Below are 22,332 nucleotides of genomic sequence, written 5' to 3'. Positions count from 1 at the left end.
CTGCTCTTACTGACAAACACTGGAAACAAGGTACTCAGTAAAGGGGGGAAAAAATAAAATGTTGGTACATTCACACAGAATATAATACAAAAGTAAAAATGAATGAGCAACAGCCAACCAGAGAAACAAGAATCACCTTGCATTACACCCAGTGTTGTGGAATTAACTAATGATGAAGACGGATGCTTAGGTAACCTGGTTCAAACCCTTCTTCAATTTTTTCTTAGAAAGGGTAGCTAGGAAAAGGGAAAGCAACACAGAGAATGGAAAGTCTGAAAGTAAAATGACAGAAATGATTTAAAAGCCAGCAAAAAATTCTGAAATTAAAATACATGGTTGGCCAGGGTTAATTTTGAGACTCATGAGTTGGAGAAGACCTGTAGTGGCAATTCTTTAAACTCCCCTTGCAGACTCCGAAATAAGAACACAAGTGGGAATGTAAGTCTACGAAGAGACATTAACATTTGCTCTCAAATGGCAATTCTTTCTGAAAAATGATCTATGTATGAGCCTATGGCATGATTCAAAAGCTGTAAGTAGTGAAGATGACCCCCAGAATTTCTAACAGCTGAGTCCATCACGGATCTTTAAAAGAACTGAAGTTTCGAAGATGCAGTTTAGAAATCACATTATTACAGAAAGTGATATAATTCCTTTTTTTTTTTTTTTTTGGTATCAACAGACAGAAACTGTTCATGGCTGAGTACAGTATAAAAGTCAACCCTACCAGAGGAAAAAACCAGTTAGTAGCCCTGAGTCACAGCAGCAGTATGCATGAGAAGGGTGGAGTTTAATCACACCCTAGTGTTTAGTGATCAACATGGGCCTGCTTGAAGCTGCTTATGATTCCCCAGGATAAGAATACCATATTTAGATTACAGCGTGATGCCCGTTCTAGGGAGATGTTCAGACGAAGGCTGGAAGCACTGCATAATCGTAGGAGACACCATCTACACTGCAGTCTACGTGGATGGCATCCGTGCAGTTGTATAGTGACAACTTGCCCATCCTGACACAGTCGTATTGCTTCTAACAACTTACCGTGCTTGTGCAAAGCCTTTTGGGTTGACATGGTAAACATACATGTAAAGCAAGAACGTTTACTTTAAACTTGTCAAAAATGCCAAAGAACTCTCTCTTATCCAAAAAAATATTTGTTTTATTGGAATAAAACATAATTGATTTTTTTTATACAATCCCACCTCAGTCTTATTTTTTTATCCACTGAGAAGCTCATGACAATAGTGTCAAACAACACCCGATGACTGATGAAACACCCTCTGAAGTCCCTGAAATGTGATCACTAACACAAAGAAGCTAAGTCCTTACCCCATTTCTAACTCAGGGAAAAATGTCTAATAACCTGATGATGGCAAAGGTGAGTAATCTGAGGCATCTACAAAGGGGCTCTGTGGTGAACTTGGGAAGAGATGGAAATAATTATTCCCAATATTTAAACAAGACTCATACTCATTCCCCAAATGTGAAAATGAGATTTAGTACAGCCAGGGAATGGACTCATCTGGTCAATCTCTTATTGCACATCAGCATTTCCCCTAAAATTTTCTATGGAATATTAAAAGGACTCCATGGTCAGTAAGTGTGAAATGCCACAACTACCCAATGTGTATCATTACCATACACATTAGCCTATTAAGGCCCTGTGAAGTCCTGTAGGTTTTGTTAACCCAGTGTTTCCCACAGTCATTTGATCATAAAAGCTGGGTTCTGTTGCTGTTTGATGGAGTACCAGTGATAAGAGAAACAGAGTTAGGGAAATGACTCTGAGGATCACCATAGATACACTTATTAATTCCTTGTAAAGAATTAAAATATAACATCTAAAACAAAAATTTAAAAAAATTTCTTTTTAGACAGTCTCACTTTGTCATCCTGGCTTGAGTGCAGTGGCACAGTCGAGGCTCACTGCAACTTCCGCCTCCTAACTTCATATGATTCTCCTGCCTCAGCCTCCCAAGTAGCTGGGATTACAGGAGTGCACCATGCCTGGCTAATTGTTTTGTATTTTTAGTAGAGATGGGGTTTCACCATATTGGCCAGGCTAGTCTTGAATTCCTGGCCTCAAGGAATTCAAGACCCACCTCAACCTCCCAAAGTACTGGGATTACAGACATGAGCTACCACTCCCGTCGTTAAAATAAGATTTCTTTTGATTATTGCACAATACTAAAGAACACTGAAGCTAACAAATGTTGGTTTGATAGCTTTACTTGGTTAAAACCACCACCAAAATAACACTTACTGTATATTCAGTGAAGACAGAAATAAAAGACAAAAAGCCTATTTTATAGTATTGTCACTTATACTTCTCATAAAACGAATAAGAACATATCGATACTTGGGGTTGACAGCATTTTAAGTGCTAAGAATATATCATAACTGTGCTTATCTTTTCCATTTATTTTTAAACTCTTCTGCCAGAAAACATCAAAAACTTTATGGCTTCAGGAGCTCACAACCTTGCAATAATCTCTCCTCAAATTACTGACTTCATCACGATTATCTACTGAAACCGAAACAACGGCACCTACTGAGGATTATTACAATACTTACCACATTACAAAAAGAATCCAGACCAATGCTATGTACATACTTAGTACATTCTGGATTAGACCAAGTAAAATTTAACAACAAGCTGAACAGCATTCTATAAAACAAAAACAAAAAGTCAGTTAGGCTAATTCTGTCTGTTTTTCTCTGCTGTGGACTCACAGTGAGAAAGAAGATAGTCTCGGAACTTGATGACTAAATCAAATCGAAACTCTTCATCCAGAATCTATCTCCACTTACCTTAAGAGAAGTTCTTTGGGTAACTTTTTGTTAATAAGGCCTTCATCATTGTTTGAGAAAACCTGGAAAGAAAAAAAAAGAGGAAATTGTGAAAATGTTTTCAATCAATGTGGAAAAAAGTTATTTGTTTTTATACTACTAGATCAGAACAGCCCCAGTCACCGTCCTACAAACAGGGTGTTACTAATTTCATGAGGCCACCACATTCTAATATTAGTAATAGAAAGTATTTTATACCTATCACTCTTGCATAAAAATAGCAATACGTAGCCATTTGATACTATGTTGTATTGAAGGTTCTAGCCAAAGCAATTAGACAAAAGATAAAAAAGACGTGCAGATTGGAAAGAAACAAGTAAAACAACCTCTATTTGCAGATGACATGATCTTGCATACAGAAAATTCTAAAAATGCACAAAAATCAATTAGAACTAATCAAGGAGTTCAGCAAGCTACAGGAAACATACAAATGTACAATATAGTTATACAAAAATAAACTGAATTTCCATGTAGTAGCAATGAACATCCTGAAAACATATTTCAGAAAACAATCCTATTTACAACAGCACAAAAATGAAAAAATACTTAGGAATAAACTTAACAAAGGAAGAATAAGACTTCCGTATTGAAAGCTTATACAATACATTGTTGAGAAAAATTAAAGAAGGCTTAAATAAAAAGACTTTCATGTTCATGAATCGAAAGACTTATTAGTGTTATGTTGGCAGCACTTCCTAAAGTAATTCATAGATTAATGCAATCTTTCTCAAAATTCCAGCTGCCTCTTTTACAGAAATTGAAAGACTGATCAAAAAATTCATATGAAAATGCAAGGGACCCAGAATAAAATAATCTTGAAAAAGAGAAACAAAAGTTGAAGGACTCAAACTTCCTGATTTCAAAATTTACTACAAAGCTTCAGTAATTAAAACAATGTGTTTACTGGCATAGAGTAGACATACAGATCAATGGAACAGAATAGAGAATCAAAAATAAAATTATTAAATTGGCTAAAATAAAGAGAATCCATAAATGAACTCTTAAATTTATGAGCATTAATTTAAATGGTGAAAGAATCATCTTTTCAAGAAATGGTACCAGAACAACTGGATATATATAAGCAAAACAATGAATTTGACCCCCCATCTCACTTCATATAAAAAATTAATTCAAAATGGCTAAGAGACTTAAATAAATATAAAAGCCAAAATTATAACCCTTGGAAGAAAACAGCATAAATCTTGGTGGCTTTGGATTATGCAATGGTTTCTTAGCTATGACACTGAAACAAGGATTTAAAAAAATGTATAAACTGGACTTCATCAAAGTAAAAGACCTGGCTGGGCGTAGCAGCTCACCCCTATAATCCAAGCACGTGGGGAGGCAGAGGCAGGCGGATAACTTGAGGTTGGGCGTTTGAGACCAGCCTGGCCAACATGATAAAACCCTGTCTCTATTAAAAATACAAAAATTAGCTTGGTGTGGTGGCACATGCCTGTAGTCTCACCTACTCAGGAGCGTGAGATGGGAGAACAGCTTGAACCTGGGAGGCAGAGGCTCATTCCTGTTGTAACATGTATTAGTACTTAATTCCTTTTTATTGCTGACTAGTATTTCACATCTTGGAAGGCCACATTTTTTTTTTTTTATCCCTTCGGCTAAAGGATATTTTAAAATTATTTCCACTATTTGGCTGTTAAGAATAATGCTGCTATGAACATTTATGGACAAGTTTTTATAGAGACCTATATTTCATTTCTCTTCATTGACTTACAAATGGAGTTGTTCAGTCACATGATAACTCTTTTTAACCTCTGAGGAACTGCCAAATTGTTCTCCAAAGTGGCTGTACCATTTTACATTCCCACCAGTAGCATATGAGAGCTCCAGTAAACTTAGGGACAGATCAGTAAAAATCAGCATTCGAGATCTGTGAGACAATACGAAATTGTCTCACATACACGTAACTAGAGTTCAAGGAGAGGAGGAAGAACAGGGACAGAAGTCTAAATTCAGGTACATCAGAGTCAACTTTCCAAAAATCAAAGATTTTTATAAAGGAAATCTTAAAAGGAGGTAGAAAAGAAAAAAATACATAAAGATGAACAGTAATATGAATAACTGACACCGCATCAGAAACAATGCAGGTCAGAGGACAATGAAATAATTTTTTTTTTTTTTTGAGACAGGATCTCACTCTATCACTCAGGCTGGAATGCAGTGGTGTGAACATAGCTCACTATAACCTTAATGTTCTGGGCTCAAAAAATTCTCCCACCTTAGCCTCCTGAATAGCTTGGACTACAGGCACATGCCACCATACCCAACTAGTTTTTTAAATTTTCTGTAGAGACAATGTCTTGCTGTGTTGCCCAGGTTAGTCTCAAACTCCTGAGCTAAGTGATCCTCCTGCCTCATCTCCCAGAGTATTGGGATTACAGGTGTGAGCTGCTGTGCCTGGCCTCAAATAACTTTTTTAAAGTGCTGCTTTTTTTTTTTTAAGCAAATCTGCTAACCTGGAATTTGACATTCAAAATACAGATATTTTTGTCAGAAGCAAAAACAATTTGTCTACACCAGACCTATATTACAAGCAATGTTAAAAGAAGTTCTTTAAGTTGAAGTGAAGTCATAAAAAAGGAAGTTCAGATTTGAAAGAATGAATTACCTCAGGAAGGATAAACAGATGGATAAATATAATGGACCTTTTAAAATATATTTAATACACACATTCAAAAATATGCACTATTTAAAGAAGAAATAACATTATTTGTTATATTATGTAATTATTTTATAATTATATTATTATTATATATAAAGGGAAAGAGAGCTAAGAAGGATCCTAATGAGGTGGGTAGCTCTCTTTCCCTTGCCCCAGCATCCGAACTCCTATTCCAATGTACTAACTGAAGGGCCATGGGAAAAGTTGGCAGGCAGGTGTAATCCTGCACTGTAGCTGGAGCTCCTCAGGATTCCAAGGTGTCACTCCACCCTACATGCAGTCAATAACAGTTGACTTCTCCTTAACTGTCTATTGCAAATTCTTCCTCTTGCTGTTCCACGATAGGTGAAGTATCTATGTATCTCTCCCTCTTTTTTTTTCTCCTGAAAAGGGTTCATTACTTTCCAGATTTTTGTTTGTTTAGATTTTTTTACGTCAACTCTCTGAGACATTTTTTAATCATGATTTTGTACCTTCTCCGACTTTTCTCATTACCACAGTGGGAGCAATAATGTCAACAGTTAAAACTTTCAACATCCTAACAGGAAATGGAAATCTTTCTTATCCTTTTTGATAGAAGAAAAACAGACTTGGAGAAAATAAATGACTTGACCAAGGTTCAGAGCAGAGAAACAGAAAAACTACAAGTTGAACTTACATCTAGTGACTACAACTCCAGGGGTCTTTACGCTGCACAACAGGTAGGATAGGCCGGCTTCACTCTGGGAAAGTCATTTAACCTCTTAGCATTTAGTGTTTCTAGCTTGTAAAAGGAAACAATTGTACTAGATAAACTGAAAGTCTCTTCCAACTCTAACACCCCAAGAGGCAATAAAATCCAATTCCTGCTTTAGTCATCCCTACCCCAAGCTTGCTCCTTTTCATGGTCTTCATCTCAGCAAATGGCAGCTCTTCCTCTTGCTCAGGCTGAAATCCTCAACATCATTTATATTCCATAGCCGCTCCATTAGCTAATTCTATGGATTACTCCAACAACGCCACAGTCACCCTGCTTTGTCCCTTCTCCCCTCATTTTACTCCAGAGTGGTTGGTCACATATGCCACTCCTCTACTTGAACCCCACCAATCCCTTCCCCTTCCATCAAGGGAAAAGTCAAAATCCTTTGCACAGGTTACAATTCCTACATGACTTTGATCTTCCTTCCTGCCACGCTCCCCTATGTTACTGTACTCCAGCCCCATTGGTTTTCTTGCTGTTCATCCAACACACCAGGCATGTTCTCGCCTCAGCACCTTTGACTAGTGCCCTCTCCTGATACAGTCTTTCTTCAGGCATTCTCGTGGCATACCCTCCGCTCAAATGTCACCTTATTAGAGAGGCCTTTCCTTCTATTCTGCATTCAAAGCAACACTTCCCTTCCCTCATTCACTCTCCAACCCTGCCCTAGAATTATTTCTCTCCTACCCAGCTTTGTTTTTCTCCAAAGTACTTTTTACCACCTTACTGTGTATTATCTGTCTCCCTGACACTAGAATATAAGTTTCATGAGAAGGGGGCCATTCTCGGTTCATGCGCTGCTGGATAGTCAGTGACTAGGACAGACACGAGCACACAGTAGCACACAGTAAATATTTATTGCACAAAACCCCAAAGAACAAAAATACCAATTGAAAGACACACTTGTAGAGGCAGCACTGAGAACTGGGAAATCTGGGTTTGAACCTTGATTCTGACTCCATTAAAAACTTCCCAGCAAATGCCCTGTTCTGTTTCCTTAGACTTCTCTGTCCATCCCTGTCTCTCTCATGGCCACCCTAGTGCTGGAAGAGGCAGTGGCTGATGTAGACACTATACAGGGTAGCAGTGAGATTCAAAGTGAGGTAGGAAAAACAGCAGTAAAAGTGTAGCCAACCCACGGCTGTCCATATCTGAGCTTTGGACGTCTGAACTGGAAACAAAAAACCCAGTAAATCCTTTAGGATGTCATTAGACAACATAACAACAGTTTGTCATAAAATTTAAAAGAGCCTGCTGACTCAGCTAAGACATTAAGACTCTTAATCTTGGTGTAATTAGCACATTTGTGCCAGGCACTGGGCACAATCTTTAATTTGGCAAGAAGCCATAATGTAATGGTTAAAAGCCAAGGCTTTGGAAATGGACTGGTTGAGTTCAAATCCTGGCTCTGCCGCTCACTAACTATGTGACCTTGGGCAAACTGCCTACCCAGTTAAGGCCTATTAAATGGGAATGATAATGTCAAACTCGGGCTGGGCGCAGTGGCTCACACCTGTAATTCTAGCACTTTGGGAGGATGAGGCGGGAGGATTGCTTGAGCCCAAGAGTTTGAAGCTACAGTGAGCTGAGCCATTGCACTCCAGCCTGGGTTACAGAACAAGACCCTGTCTCCAAAATAAATAGATGCATAAATAGATAAATAAACACACAAACATCAATCTCTTAGGGTTGTTGGAAGAATTAAGAAACATGTGATCAGCCCAGAACTGGATACAGGGAATGGGCTCTATAAAAGCAAGCTGTTGTTATAACCACTAAAAATTATTTCCTATCCCATAGAAGTGCAGACAAAAGGGAGATCAATATTGTCACAAGAAGGACAATTAATATATAGAGAAACCTCTATTTTTCTCGATCCATTAACATAGATCTCATCATATAAATTCTCTTAACAATATCATATAATGACAGAAAGACCAAAACTGTCTGTAAACCTTGAGTTAAAAGAAATCACTTTACTGTGGAAAAACTACAATGAAATATTTTTGTGGTGTTTCCCGCCATCTTCTCCTTCCCAATACCTCTGATAAGTCTTGACCACAAATACAGAAAGAGAAATGTCAAAATAGGAAAGTCCAAATGAAACGAATTAAAATGAAAAATTATACAACAAAATGTTAATTTCCAAAAAAAAATCTGCTTTACAAGCTAAAGTACTAAACAATAACAAAAACTTGACAAGTAATATATATTCCAACAGATTTTGTTCCACATGAATTAAAATTTAAACAATTATTAGATGCCTTTTTTTCCTTTATTTTGGATACAGGGCCTCGCTCTGTTGCCCAGGCTGGAGTGCAGTGGTGTTGACACAACTCAGCACAGCCTTGACCTCCTGGACTCAAGGGATCCTTCCACCTCAGCCTCCCAAATAGCTAGGACCATAGGCATGCACCACCATGCCTGGTTAATTTTTCAAATTTTTTGTAGACCTGGGGGGTCTCACCATGTTGCCCAGGCTGGTCTTGAACTCTGGGACTCAAGTGATCCTCCCGCTTCAGACTCCCAAAGTGCTGGGATTACAGGCGTGAGGCACTGAGCCCAGCCTTGAAGTCTTTTTGTGACAACTGTAGAACACAAAACTAAAATCTAAAAATTAGGAAACTCTCAGAGAATATATTTTTTAAAAACACTGTTACATCCCTCATATCCAAAAGGCTTTATGTAAAACACTTGTCTTTGTGATTCACACAAAAAGCGGATGCCAATTCCTTAACTGAACTGAAGTGACAGGAGAAACTCAGTGCTAAAACAGCTGTGAGTAAGAATGTCGATCTAATTCATGTCTTTATTAATTCCTTCCCATTTCAACTTTGTGAAAGAAGGGAAGGAGAGAGGGGAGAGAAGGCTAGGCATGTCTGCCCTGTTCTGTAGTATCTAACCCAGTGCCAGAACAAAAAAACGCCATCATTCCTAAGTGCTCAAAAACCTTAAAGTGCAAATAAGAAAGAGAACTAATTTCCTAACATGTATATGAGGAAACATATAAAGATACACTCTACGTTACAGTACAGTCTACAAGCAGGTTCTCAAAGAAACTGCCAGGTTTTGAATGTGGCTCAATTTATCAGTGCGGAGACCTAGGCAAGTTACTTTACTTCTCTGTACTTCAATTTCCTCATCTCTAAAACAGGGTAAAGGTATCTTCATTACAAGGTTGCTGGATCATTTAAGACCCTTAGAAAAATTTCTACTGCCTCTATAGTAATAACTATGTACATATGTACACAATAAATGTTAGCTGTCATTATCATAGAAATAAATGACTTCATTGAAAACATTTTCATTGAGAAATAGTTCCAAAATTAATGTGCAAAGTCACTTATATCAATGGCTAAAGTTTTATGTTCAGATTCAAGCCTTTAAGGAAGTATAATGTGATTTAGACTTTAGGGGCCGGGAGTGGTGGCTCACGCCTGTAATCCCAGCACTTTGGGAGGCCAAAGCAGGCAGATCATGAGGTCAGGAGATTGAGACCATCCTGGCCAACATGGTGAAACCCCATCTCTACTAAAAATACAAAAATTAGCTGGGCATGGTGGTGCGTGCCTGCAGTCCCAGCTACTTGGGAGGTTGAGGCAGGAGAATTGCATGAACCTGGGAGGTGGAGGCTGCAGTGAGCCAAGATCACGTTACTGCACTCCAGCCTGCTGACAGAGTGAGATGCCATCTCAAAAAAAGAAAAAAATACAGTTTTGGGGATGACATCCCTCTCCCTCCTATGCCAACCATTTCCCACTTCCATGGAAGCCTGGGCACCTTACCACTCAATCAATTAAGCTCCTATCAGTTAAATTCTTAATGCTTAAAGATATACAAAAAGCAAAGCATTACAAGTTCAGCAGAGCAACCAGTAATATGAAAGTACAGTAATGCCTTTATTTTAAAGTAAAACTTGAAAATTCACAATAGTGAATGAGGGTGGGCTGTGGGTCAGAACGCAAGAAGTGGAATAAGTAAAAATAAAGAAAAATGGATGACAGGAGGAATATGAGACTTCAGAGAACTGAAAATTTAATTCCTGGGTATTCTTCCTTCTTGCTACAATTGTTAGGACTTTTCTCACATATAACATAAAACAGTAAATGACTGCAATATTTAAAACACATATCTTTGTAAAATTCGCTTTCTGAAACACTTGCCAGCTCCATTAATTTGTCACTTAAAAAGCAATTCAGAATTCAAAAAAGAAACGTACACAAAATAAAGAAGACATTACATAGCACTGGGATTTGTGGGTGATGTTCTTCTCCTGCCAGCAATAATGCCACACACTTGGGAGCCGCTTTGCCAAAGTCGAGGAGAGACACCATCCACCTTCTCCTACCACCACCCCTCTCCTCCGTTATTAAGAAAAAAACTGAGCCAGCCAGGATTCCAAATGATAGTTTTTTTTTCTCCATGAGGCCAGCTGGCACTTGGGGAGCACCCTGCATTCTCAGCTCATCAGCACTTCCACTAACTCCTGCAGATGAGGAGAAAATCTCCACTTAATTACTCCTGGTTAAAACAAAGAACCTGTTTCTAAAAAGCAGGTATTTCCCTATTACCGACGCCTACCCCCCATACCTCCTCAAGTATTCTATACCAAGGGTGTGTCCCCAAGCAAGGAGTCTAGCTCCTCTCTTCTTTTCACCCCATGAAGGCCTATGGAGAATCATACCTTCAGTAGGCAATTCTCTGAACTTGTCTATTCAAGCCAGCACCTCCAGCGAGTGAAACCGCGTCATGTTTTTAAAACGAGCTTAAAGGGGGCCAGGTGTCATGCCCACGCCGTCTCAGGTTAACTGAACAAAGGTAATGATTTAAGACGTTTACAATGTACTAATTATGAATTAATTAAATCCCTTAGTGAGGGTGCGGCACTCGGAATAAAAACCTCCAGCTTCATGTCCCCTATTTTTTAAAAGGGGGGGTTCTCTAAAATAAAAAATTTTGATTTCCACGTGCTAAAGAACCTATCAGAATGATTTTGAAAGGAAGATAACGTCTTATATTAGTTACATATAATTGCATAGAAACAGAATTGGAGGCACATAGACTGCTTTAGTGTCAATATAAATACATACGATATTCATGTATATGGTTTTTTTAACCACACCCTCCTTGGGTGGCTTCCCAGGCTCTCTCGGGCCAAAGAGCGTCACGTCCTCCGGCGGCCCACTGGGTGGGGGGTCCAGGCTGTCACCCAGACTCCAGCGGCGGGGAACGCGGCATCACGGTCCCCCCCGGGCAGGTGGGCGCTCCGGACCCCCCAAGTTACCCCTCCCCGGGCCCGCCCAGCCCTGCCCAGCCCAGCCCAGCAGCCTCGCAGGCCGCGGCCCGGCCTCTCCACGACCCCGGCGCCGCCCGCCCGACCCTAGCGGGCGGCCGCGTGGGGACCCGACCCTGCAGGGGTAGGGCGAGGCGGCTGGGCAGACTCGGGTCCCAGACTCACCATGGCCGAAGAGCCGCGAGCAAGCCCACAGCCCGAAGTCACACGGCGCCGGCGACGCCCGTTGTCCTGGTGACGCCAGCCAGGCGCCCCGCCCCGTCCCCAAGGTGGGCTCGGAGGCGGCCATTGGTGGCCGGCGAGCACGTGACCCGCAGGGGCGGTGCCCTTCGGACCGCCCACCGCTCGCCCCCGACCCCGGCACGGGGCTTCTTCGCCTCTCTCGCTTTGCATCTGGTCCCTGCTCTCAGCCTGATCACCTTGATGACCCTCACCTGACAGATTACCCAGTCGCAGGCTGCCCAGCTGAAAGACACCATGGATTTTCTTTTATTTAAGAAAACGTTATACAGGTAATGCTTGATTATTGAAAACATTTTAAATTACCAATAACAAGAATTTAAAAGGATAAAACCACACTCATCCCAGCACCTGAAGTAGTCACTGCTCAGATTCCAGTCTATCTGCTTCAAGCTTCCAATGAAATATAATATACTGTATTCTTAAAAATGGTGGCAAACCATAGGTAACTGTTTTATAATCTACTTTTTTAGATTAAAAATGATTATCTTTGCATGCCACTTCATGGAATAGCATTCTATACATGTCGTGTAATTCATTAAATCAACTGGCAATTTGTTGAATGTTTTGAATATGGTTGAAGGGAACTCTAGGTGTCCTCACATCCAGCCCATTAACTCTATGATGAAGGACCCAGTGTGATGGCTGACACCTGTAATCCCAGTACTTTCAGTGACTTAAGCAGGCGGATTGTTTGAGTTTAGGAGTTTGAGACCAGCCTGCCTGACTCTACAAAATAAAGAAAAGAATGTGCTTGGTGCATTAGAAGCAGAAAAAAGGCAAAATAAAGACAACAACAACAAAAATAAAGTTATTTAAAAAAGAATTTTAAAATGTAAAAAAAATCTGCAAAGAAGAATCATATTCAACAGCTGATCTGACATCTCCCCCAGAATGCCTAATAGACACGATGTTGTAACACGATGTTTATTTATCAGATAAACCTATTGATCCAAGTTTCTTACTCCCCAGTCTTCCTTAAAGCAAAAGTCCCTACTATCCCCTTGATTGTTAAGACAAAAACCTAGGAATTGTCTTTGATTCCTGTTTCCTCACACTTCACTTCCAGTCCATTAATACATATTCTTCAATTCTCCACCTTAAATTCTCAACCTAACGAGTCTACATCGCCACCTCACAACCACTACTGTCTCACTCCAATTCATCTCCATATGTGCTATGATTTGAATATATGTGTCCCCTCGAAACATTATGTAAAAACACATCAAATGTGACAGCTTTAGGAAGAGGGCCTCAGGAGGGGAGTTGGCCATGAGATCTCTGTCCTCGTGAGTGGGCTTAATGCCCTTATAGGACTGCCTGAAGGAGTGAATTTGGCCTCTTTTTGCCTTTCCATCCCTTCTGTCATGTGAGGACACAGCAATACCTTCCAGAGGATGCAGCGACAAGACACCATCTTGGAAGCAGAGAGCAGCCATCACCAGACATCAAACTTGCCAGCATCTTAATCGTAGACTTCCCAGCCTCCGGGACTGTAAAAAATAAATTTCTATTGTTCATAAATTACACAGTCCTGTGGTATTTTATTATAGCAGCACAAGTGGACTATGCTATAGTCTTTCCCCCTGCATCCTACACAACAGCAGCATTTTCAGTGGCTTCTCACATACTTAGAAAAAATACAGACTGGGCTTGGTGGCTCACACCTGTAATCCCAGCACTTTGGGAGTCCAAGGCGGGAGGATCACCTGAGGTCAGAAGTTCGAGACCAGCCTTGCCAACATGGCAAAAACCTGTCTCTACTACAAACACAAAAATTAGCCAGGTGTGGTGGCGGGCACCTGTAGTCCCAGCTACTTGGAAGGCTGAGACAGGAGAATCGTTTGAACCCGGGAGGTAGAGGTTGCAGTGAGCCAAGATCACACCACTGCACTCCAGCATGGGCGGCTGAGCAAGACTCCATCTCCAAAACAATGAAAAGAAAAGGAAAAGAAAAAAATGCAAATGCTTTCCATGGTCTATCAAAATGGTACACGATGGAGGCCTTGCCCTCTGCACCAGCTCCATCTCCTGTCACTCTTCCCTCATTCACGCCACACTGGCCGCGCCTTTATTTCCTGGGGTTCCTCAAACATGTCAAATACTTTTGTACTTAAAAGCCTCAATAATATCTGCTTCCTTTATGTGGAATATTCTTCCTGCAGAATTTCACATAGCCCCTTCCTTCACTTGGTACAGATCAGGTACCACCCCAACTGTCAGCTTCTCAAAAACCTTTACCGACCTAAAATATCTCACTGCAGTCACTCTCACTTCAGTCAGCCTCTCTCATTTAACTCTGTCTTGTTCTCAAAGTACTTAGCCCCCCTCAAAATGATCTTTTTTACCTTTTTATTACTTGCTGTCTCCCCACTCTGGAATGCAAGATGTCTATTTTGTTCCATTCTGTATTCCTAGTGTATAGAACAGTTTCTGGCTTCTAGTAGATGCTCAGTAAGTATTGGCGTTTGACTGAATGACCATCTATCCTAGGGCTGTATGATCAGTTTGAAGATTCAAATAAGAATATGCCTAGATACAGTAGGGAGTGTAATAGAAAATAAATACTGTAATTACTGACAGACTTTATTTTTATCTTTTTATTATGCGATATAAATAAAAGTAATAGAATACAAATGTACTTTTTTTAAGTGAACACTTATATTAACACTGCCCAGTTCAACAAATAGAACATAGCTAGCAATCCAGATGATCCTTATGTGTACTCTGCTAATCTGAATTCCCCCCTCAACTTTTCCCCTATAGGTGATCATTGTCCTGAAATTTATGGAAATCACTTTCTTGCATTTCTTTATTTTGTTTTATTTTTGTTTTTTGGAGGTTGGCAGGTGGTGGATCTGGCTATGTTGCCCAGGCTAGCCTCGAACTTCTGGGCTCAAGTGATCCTTCTGTTCAGCCTCCTCAGTAGCTGAGACTACAGGTGCATGCCACTGTGCCCAGTACTTTCTTGTAGTTCTTTATAAATGTTTGTACTTCATTTTTTTTTTTAATTTTTTATTGGATTTTAGGTTTTGGGGTACATGAGCAGAGCATGCAAGACAGTTGCGTAGGTACACACATGGCAGTGTGCTTTGCTTTTCTTCTCCCCTTCACCCACATTTGGCATTTCTCCCCAGGCTATCCCTCCCCACCTCCCCCTCCCACTGGCCATCCCCTTTTCCCGCCAATAGACCCCAGTGTTTAGTACTCCCCTTTCTGTGTCCATGTGTTCTCATTTTTCATCACCCACCTATGAGTGAGGATATGCGGTGTTTCATTTTCTGTTCTTGTGTCAGTTTGCTGAGGATGATGTTTTCCAGATTCATCCATGTCCCTACAAACGACACGAGCTCATCATTTCTGATTGCTGCATAATATTCCATGGTGTATATGTGCCACATTTTTCCAATCCAGTCTATTATCAATGGGCATTTGGGTTGATTCCAGGTCTTTGCTATTGCAAACAGTGCTGCAATGAACATTCGTGTACATGTGTCCTTATAGTAGAACGATTTATAGTCTTTTGGATATATACCCAGTAATGGGATTGCTGGGTCAAATGGAATTTCTATTTCTAAGGCCTTGAGGAATCGCCACACTGTCTTCCACAATGGTTGAACTAATTTACACTCCCACCAACAGTGTAAAAGTGTTCCTTTTTCTCCACATCCTCTCCAGCATCTGTTGTCTCCAGATTTTTTAATGATCGCCATTCTAACTGGCGTGAGATGGTATCTCAATGTGGTTTTGATTTGCATCTCTCTGATGACCAGTGACGATGAGCATTTTTTCATATGATTGTTGGCCTCGTATATGTCTTCTTTCGTAAAGTATGTTCATATCCTTTGCCCATTTTTGAATGGGCTTGTTTGTTTTTTTCCTATAAATCTGTTTGAGTTCTTTGTAAATTCTGGATATCAGCCCTTTGTCAGATGGGTAGACTGCGAAAATTTTTTCCCATTCTGTTGGTTGCCGATCCACTCTAGTGACTGTTTCTTTTGCCGTGCAGAAGCTGTGGAGTTTCATTAGGTCCCATTTGTCTATTTTGGCTTTTGTTGCCAATGCTTTTGGTGTTTTGTTCATGAAGTCCTTGCCTACTCCTATGTCCTGGATGGTTTTGCCTAGATTTCCTTCTAGGGTTTTTATGGTGCCAGGTCTTATGTTTAAGTCTTTAATCCATCTGGAGTTAATTTTAGTGTAAGGTGTCAGGAAGGGGTCCAGTTTCTGCTTTCTGCACATGGCTAGCCAGTTTTCCCAACACCATTTGTTAAACATGGAATCCTTGCCCCATTGCTTGTTTTTGTCAGGTTTATCAAGGATTGTATAGTTGTATGTATGTTGTGTTGCCTCCGGTGCCTCTGTTTTGTTCCATTGGTCTATATCTCTGTTTTGGTACCAGTACCATGCTGTTTTGATTACTGTAGCCTTGTAGTATAGTTTGAAATCCGGTAGTGTGATGCCCCCTGCTGTGTTCTTTTTGCTTAGAATTGACTTGGCTATGCGGGCTCTCTTTTGGTTCCATATGAAGTTCATGGTGGTTTTTTCCAGTTCTGTGAAGAAAGTCAATGGTAGCTTGATGGGGATAGCGTTGATTCTGTAAACTTTGGGCAGTATAGCCATTTTCACGATATTAATTCTTCCTAACCATGAACATGGAATGTTTCTCCATCTGTTTGTGTCCTCTCTGATTTCGTTGAGCAGTGGTTTGTAGTTCTCCTTGAAGAGGTCTCTTACGTTCCTTGTGAGTTGTATTCCAAGGTATTTTATTCTTTTTGTAGCAATTGCGAATGGCAGTTCGCTCTTGATTTGGCTTTCTTTAAGTCTGTTATTGGTGTAGACGAATGCTTGTGATTTTTGTACATTGATTTTATATCCTGAGACTGCTGAAGTTGCTTATCAGTTTCAGGAGTTTTTGGGCTGAGGCGATGGGGTCTTCTAGGTATACTATCATGTCGTCTGCAAATAGAGACAATTTGGCTTCCACCTTTCCTATTTGAATACCCTTTATTTCTTTTTCTTGCCTGATTGCTCTGGCTAGAACTTCCAGTACTATATTGAATAGGAGTGGTGAGAGAGGGCATCCTTGTCTAGTGCCAGATTTTAAAGGGAATGCTTCCAGTTTTTGCCCATTCAGTATGATATTGGCTGTTGGTTTGTCATAAATAGCTTTTATTACTTTGAGATACGTTCCATCGATACCGAGTTTATTGAGGGTTTTTAGCATAAAGGGCTGTTGAATTTTGTCAAATGCCTTCTCTGCGTCAATTGAGATAATCATGTGGTTTTTGTTTTTGGTTCTGTTTATGTGGTGAATTACGTTGATAGACTTGCGTATGTTGAACCAGCCTTGCATCCCCGGGATGAATCCTACTTGATCATGATGAATAAGTTTTTTGATTTGCTGTTGCAATCGGCTTGCCAATATTTTATTGAAGATTTTTGCATCTATGTTCATCATGGATATTGGCCTGAAGTTTTCTTTTCTCGTTGGGTCTCTGCTGGGTTTTGGTATCAGGATGATGTTGGTCTCATAAAATGATTTGGGAAGGATTCCCTCTTTTTGGATTGTTTGAAATAGTTTTAGAAGGAATGGTACCAGCTCCTCCTTGTGTGTCTGTACTTCATTTTTTATAGCTAAAAAGTATCTCATTGAATGCACACAAGAATATATTTATCCCTTCCACTGTTGATAGGCATTTGGATCGTTTGAGCCATTTCCCATTTAGGACTCTTATAAATGAAGCTATGAGCATTCTCCTGGTATACGTGGACACATTTCTCCAGGCGAGGGTTTCTCAATCTTAGCACTCAACTTTAGCATTTAGGCCAGATAATTCTTTATTGCTGCAGGTTAGAGAGAGACGTCAGTCCTGTGCATTGTGAGATGTTTCACAACATCCATGATCTCTACCCACTAGATGCTAATGACGCACCCCAGTTGTGAAAGAAACAAATGTCTCCAGGCATTTCCAAATGTCCACAGAGCGGCCAAATTGCCCCATTTGAGAACCACAGCTCTAGAATGTCAACGAAGAGTAGAATTGTTGGTTTACAGATTTACTCCATAAATCTGAAGAAATTTATGTTTTCCAAATTATTTTCTAAAGTAGTTACAACAGAAGTGACATCATAAAATTAGCAGAATAGGGAGCTCCAAGAATTGGTCCTTCTACTGAAGCAACCATTAAGTGGGGAAAATGGACAGAATCAACATTTCAGACTCTGGAGTCTAATAAAACATTTAAGTCAACCAAGGAGTGCTTAATAAAGAAAAAGGCAGCTGGATTTTGATAAGAACTATGGGGGGATTTGCTTGCCCATCTGGCATCCCCTGCTCCTCAGCCAGTGGTACTCTTGTGGATGGTGGCTTGTGTTCTGATGCAGCTTCTAGTCCCAGGCTGAGCAATATGACCATGTTCTCAAAACATTTTGGTTATGCATTTGACCACACTCTGCATCTCTGCATTCTCTAAGGCAGCAGTCAGTCCCTGGTTATGCATTTGACCAGACTCTCCATCTCTGCATTCTCTAAGGCAGCAGTCCCAAAGCTTTTTGGCACCAGGGACCGGTTTTATAGACAATTTTTCCATGGACTGGGATGGAGGATGGTTTCAGGATGATCCAAGCACATTATATTTATTGTGTATTTTATATCTATCATTATTACATTTTAATATATAATAAAATAATCATACAATTCACTATGATGTAGAATCAGTGGAAGCCCTGAGCTTGTTTTCCTGCAACTAGACAGTTCCATCTGGGGGTGATGGGAGACAGTGACAGATCATCAGGCATTAGATTCTCATAAGGAGCACAACCTAGACTCCTTCCATGTGCAGTTCACAGTAGGGTTTGTGCTCCTACGAGAATCTAATGCTGCTGCTGATCTGACAGGAGGTGGAGCTCAGGTGGTGATGGGAGCAATGGGGAATGCTGTAAATACAGATGAAGCTTCACTCGCTGGCCCCTCACCTGCTGCTGTTCCTAACAGGCCATTGACCGGTACTGGTCCCCTGCTGTAAGAGACTGACATAGAGACTGACCCTTAATTTGACCTCCTCAGGTTGGAGAGTTTCCTGCATGGGATCTGATGGAAATATTTAAAGACATGCACTATCCACTGCTGCCTGGGGGAAGAAATGGAGGATGAGGCAAGCAAGAGACAGACCCAAAAGCCTGGGAATGAGGAGGAAGATTCTTGGGGGAATAAGAGCTTTGGAGGGCTACAGCATATACTGGGGAATCTGGAGTACAGTATACATGCACAGGCCCAGATGCATGATCAGAAAAGGCTTGAGAGGATCCTAGACTTACACTTGTGGCTGATCTTTGGACTCCACACAAGCAAGAAATGAAGGCTAAGGTAGGGTTGCCACCAGCTTAGCTTAGCGTTGAAGGAGTGTCCTAGCTTAGAGCCAGAATGTGAAGAGCAGATGCAGGGGCTTGTGGTTTTATGGGTATTTTTCTTTTTCTTTTTTCTTTTCTGTCTCTAGGCATTTAAGGAAATCTCTTTCAGGTCACTAGTCAACTGCTAAGATAACAAAACAGAGACTTCAATAAGCACACTGACAAGGAATACAGCCTTGGCAAACACAATTTAGAAACTCATTGAACAAGTGGATGGCTGCAGCCCTCAACAATTGACATTAACACCTTGGGTAGAGTCTTATTTCCAGAGTTCCACATTATAATATTCAGCATGTCCAATTCTCAGCAATATAATTACAAGGCATACAAAGAAACTCACAAGGGGAAGAAATAAATTCACAGAAATCATCTGTAAGATACATAGATGTGCTTTAGTCAAGGAAAAGGCTGAGGCAGATATCCAGGCTTGCAGGATTCAGTGGGACTGGTCCACAGGCGCACACTTCCACTAGTCATATAAGCTGTTTGTGTAAGTTCATACTTAGCTCGAAGCCACTATTGTCTGTAGAAGGTGTAACTGCCCTGCGCTCACTGTGCATGGGGGTCTTGGGCATGGCTTGATTTGGCACTGGTGCCCAGAGAAAGAGAAAGGGAGAAACAGAGCTACCCGTCTTCAAGACAGACAGAGGGGAACCACAGCACAGGTCATGCTGGTGCCCAGAAAGATAAAGAGTTGAGTCAAGAGAGAGCTGGCCATGCAGCTGTTGGCTTGGGGGGAGCCAGAGCAGACAACTGAGGTAGAGATGGACAGTGTGAGAAAGCTGCTGATGAAAAGACCGTCGATGAGAGCTGCTGCTGAATAAAACAATACTCACCTGCCTATGGACCCCCGAGTGTCCTTTCCGCTAAATGCCCATTCACCCACTCCCCTCGGACCTCAGCATGGGCCAGAACCTGACCCTGACTGTGGCATCTGGCATAGTCATCAGATGGACCTAACACCATCCCTATGAAATCCCAGACATTAAACTTACTAAAGAAAGACTTATATCATCTATCTTAAATATGCTCAAATAACTAAAGAAAATATTCAACAAAAGAACAACAGGAAACAAAGAGAACAACGTGTGAACGAATGGAGAATATCAATAAAGGGGTAGAAGTTATAAAAGGAAACCAAACAGAAATTCTGAAGCTGAAAACTGCAATAGCTGAAAAAAAAATTCTCCACAGGGGTTTAGCAAGAGATTGAGCAAGGAGAAGAAAGAATCAGTGAACAACTGAAGTTACTCGTCTGAGGCCTAGAAAGAAGAATGAGAACACGACAGACAGGAGGCAGGACTAACGTGCACCTCCCAGTTGCACAGACAGGACAGCATGTGGAGGCTCACACTGTGAACTTTTGCTTGAGGAACTACAGCAGGAATGTTCCAGGAAGACCAAAAAAGTTCACAGATCCTATGGAAAAAGCTACTCATGGCTGCAAACTGTGAGACAGCTAAAAACTGTCCCAAAGTGTGAGAGGAGAAACCTGCCTTGAAACACACATCCCCACTGGGGAACCTGAAAATCCAGATCACAGGAGAAGAATTTAATCTTACCTAGGGCTGGAATGGATTTAGGGAGCTGAGCAAAATATTAAAATAGAAGAAGCAGTGGGAAGAGCCCTGTAGGCACTTCTAATCCCCAGCTCAAGCCCGGGGAAGCCATACCTGACTCCATCTCACAGAGGTCCTTGGGGAAGGCATGCAGTGGAACTAGATAGGGGTCACAGGGTGAAAGAAGCTTCTAACTAAATTTTGTAGTTTTTTTTTTTTTTTTGAGATGGAGTCTCAGTTTGTTGCCCAGGCTGGAGTGCAGTGGTGTGATCTTGCCTCATTGCAACCTCTGCCTCCTGGGTTCAAGTGATCTCCTGCCTTAACCTCTTGTGTAGCTGGGATTACAGGCATGTGCGACCACACCTGGCTAATTTTTGTATTTTTAGTAGAGACAGGGTTTCATCATGTTGGCCAAGCTGGTCTTGACCTCCTGACCTCAGGTGATCCACCCACCTTGGCATCCCAAAGTGTTAGGATTACAGGCATGAGCCACCACACCCAGCACTGAATTTTGTAATAATTTTGGCTGAGCACAAATTTTCTTGAGCAGAATCTGGGGAGGGGGGTGGGTGGCAAATGGGAATTGCTGCAGGAGCCACAGCCAATTGTGTGGACAGGTGGGGAAGGGTAAGCCTGAAAGCTGTGCTTACTTTCTCAGCAGGGAGGCTTGTAGTTTGGGGCAAGGTCTGAGCCCCATGCACGTGCATGGGAATTCTGGATATAAACTCAGCACTGTTCGTGGGGCACAGAAGGAGTGAGACTGGCCTTGATGGCTATGTGGGATCTGGGTGAGGTCTGTCACTGCTAGCTTTCCCTCACTTCCCTGGTTGACCTGTGTTATGCAACAGGGGCAACCACGTTCCACCTTGGAACATAAGTCCATTGTCCTGAGAACTATCACCCACCTCCCACAGTGGCTGCAGAAGTCCTGCCCAAGGAGAGACTGAGCTCAAGTCCACCAAACCCTGCCCCCAACTGGTATTTTTCTCTACCCACCCTGGTAGCTGAACACAAAAGACACAAACTCTCGGGAGCTTTATGGCCCTGCCCATCACCCAAGAAACCCAAATATTTATCCTGGCCAATTTAGACTAGGCTTATATCCCCCTTCTACTACTGCAGCTGGTGCTCTCTTGAAAGTGCTACCTCCTGGCAGGAAGTCAGCCAACTCAAGCCATTACAGCAACTCATGACAGAATAACCCTGCTCCAAGGAAAGAAAAAACATCTAATTCCACTGCCTGCAACATCCTGGTGTACCAGAGGTCCTGAGTCTGTCCACATGACAACTTCACTGCTGGCATAACCAGCATTTGACAAAACCAGCACACTAAACAAAACTCTAACTATTACAGAATTTACTTCACTCCCCTGCCACCTCCAGTAGAGCAGGTGCTGGTATCCACAGGTGAGAGATCTGAAGATGGATGACATCACACTCTGCAGACATTCTCCAGCACCAGCCCAGAGCCTGGTAGACACTGGGTAGCTAAACCCGTAAGAGTAATAAAAATCACTGCAGTCCAACTCTCAGAAAGCCCCATCCCTAGGTGAAGGGG

The 22,332-nt window shown here is 41.4% G+C and overlaps 1 protein-coding gene across 11 annotated transcripts in view; it reads right to left on the bottom strand.

Annotated features, from left to right (window-relative positions):
- Positions 1–22,332, bottom strand: part of FBXL2 (F-box and leucine rich repeat protein 2) — a 171,963-nt gene that overhangs the window by 110,173 nt on the left and 39,458 nt on the right. For 4 of the 11 annotated variants that reach the window (XR_013528728.1, XR_004735957.3, XR_013528727.1 and 1 more), the window contains exons 3-6: positions 14,154–14,337; positions 13,193–13,298; positions 11,731–12,030; positions 2,812–2,873 (exon numbers count right to left, since the gene is read on the bottom strand). Coding sequence is in view for 5 of the 11 variants with exons in the window: in XM_035278308.3 (XP_035134199.1) it covers positions 2,812–2,873; positions 11,731–12,030; positions 13,193–13,222 (392 nt within the window). In the remaining 6 variants the exon portion in view is untranslated. Of the gene's footprint in view, positions 1–2,811; positions 2,874–11,730; positions 12,031–13,192; positions 13,299–14,153; positions 14,338–22,332 lie in introns of those variants that run through there. The other 7 variants (XR_013528729.1, XM_078354503.1, XM_054246985.2 and 4 more) reach the window with 5 other exon arrangements.

The sequence above is a fragment of the Callithrix jacchus genome, chromosome 17, assembly GCF_049354715.1.
Source record: "Callithrix jacchus isolate 240 chromosome 17, calJac240_pri, whole genome shotgun sequence".
In the NCBI taxonomy this organism is placed as follows: domain Eukaryota; kingdom Metazoa; phylum Chordata; class Mammalia; order Primates; family Cebidae; genus Callithrix; species Callithrix jacchus.
Note: the sequence above shows the minus strand (reverse complement) of the source record. Positions and strands in the feature narration are given on the sequence as shown.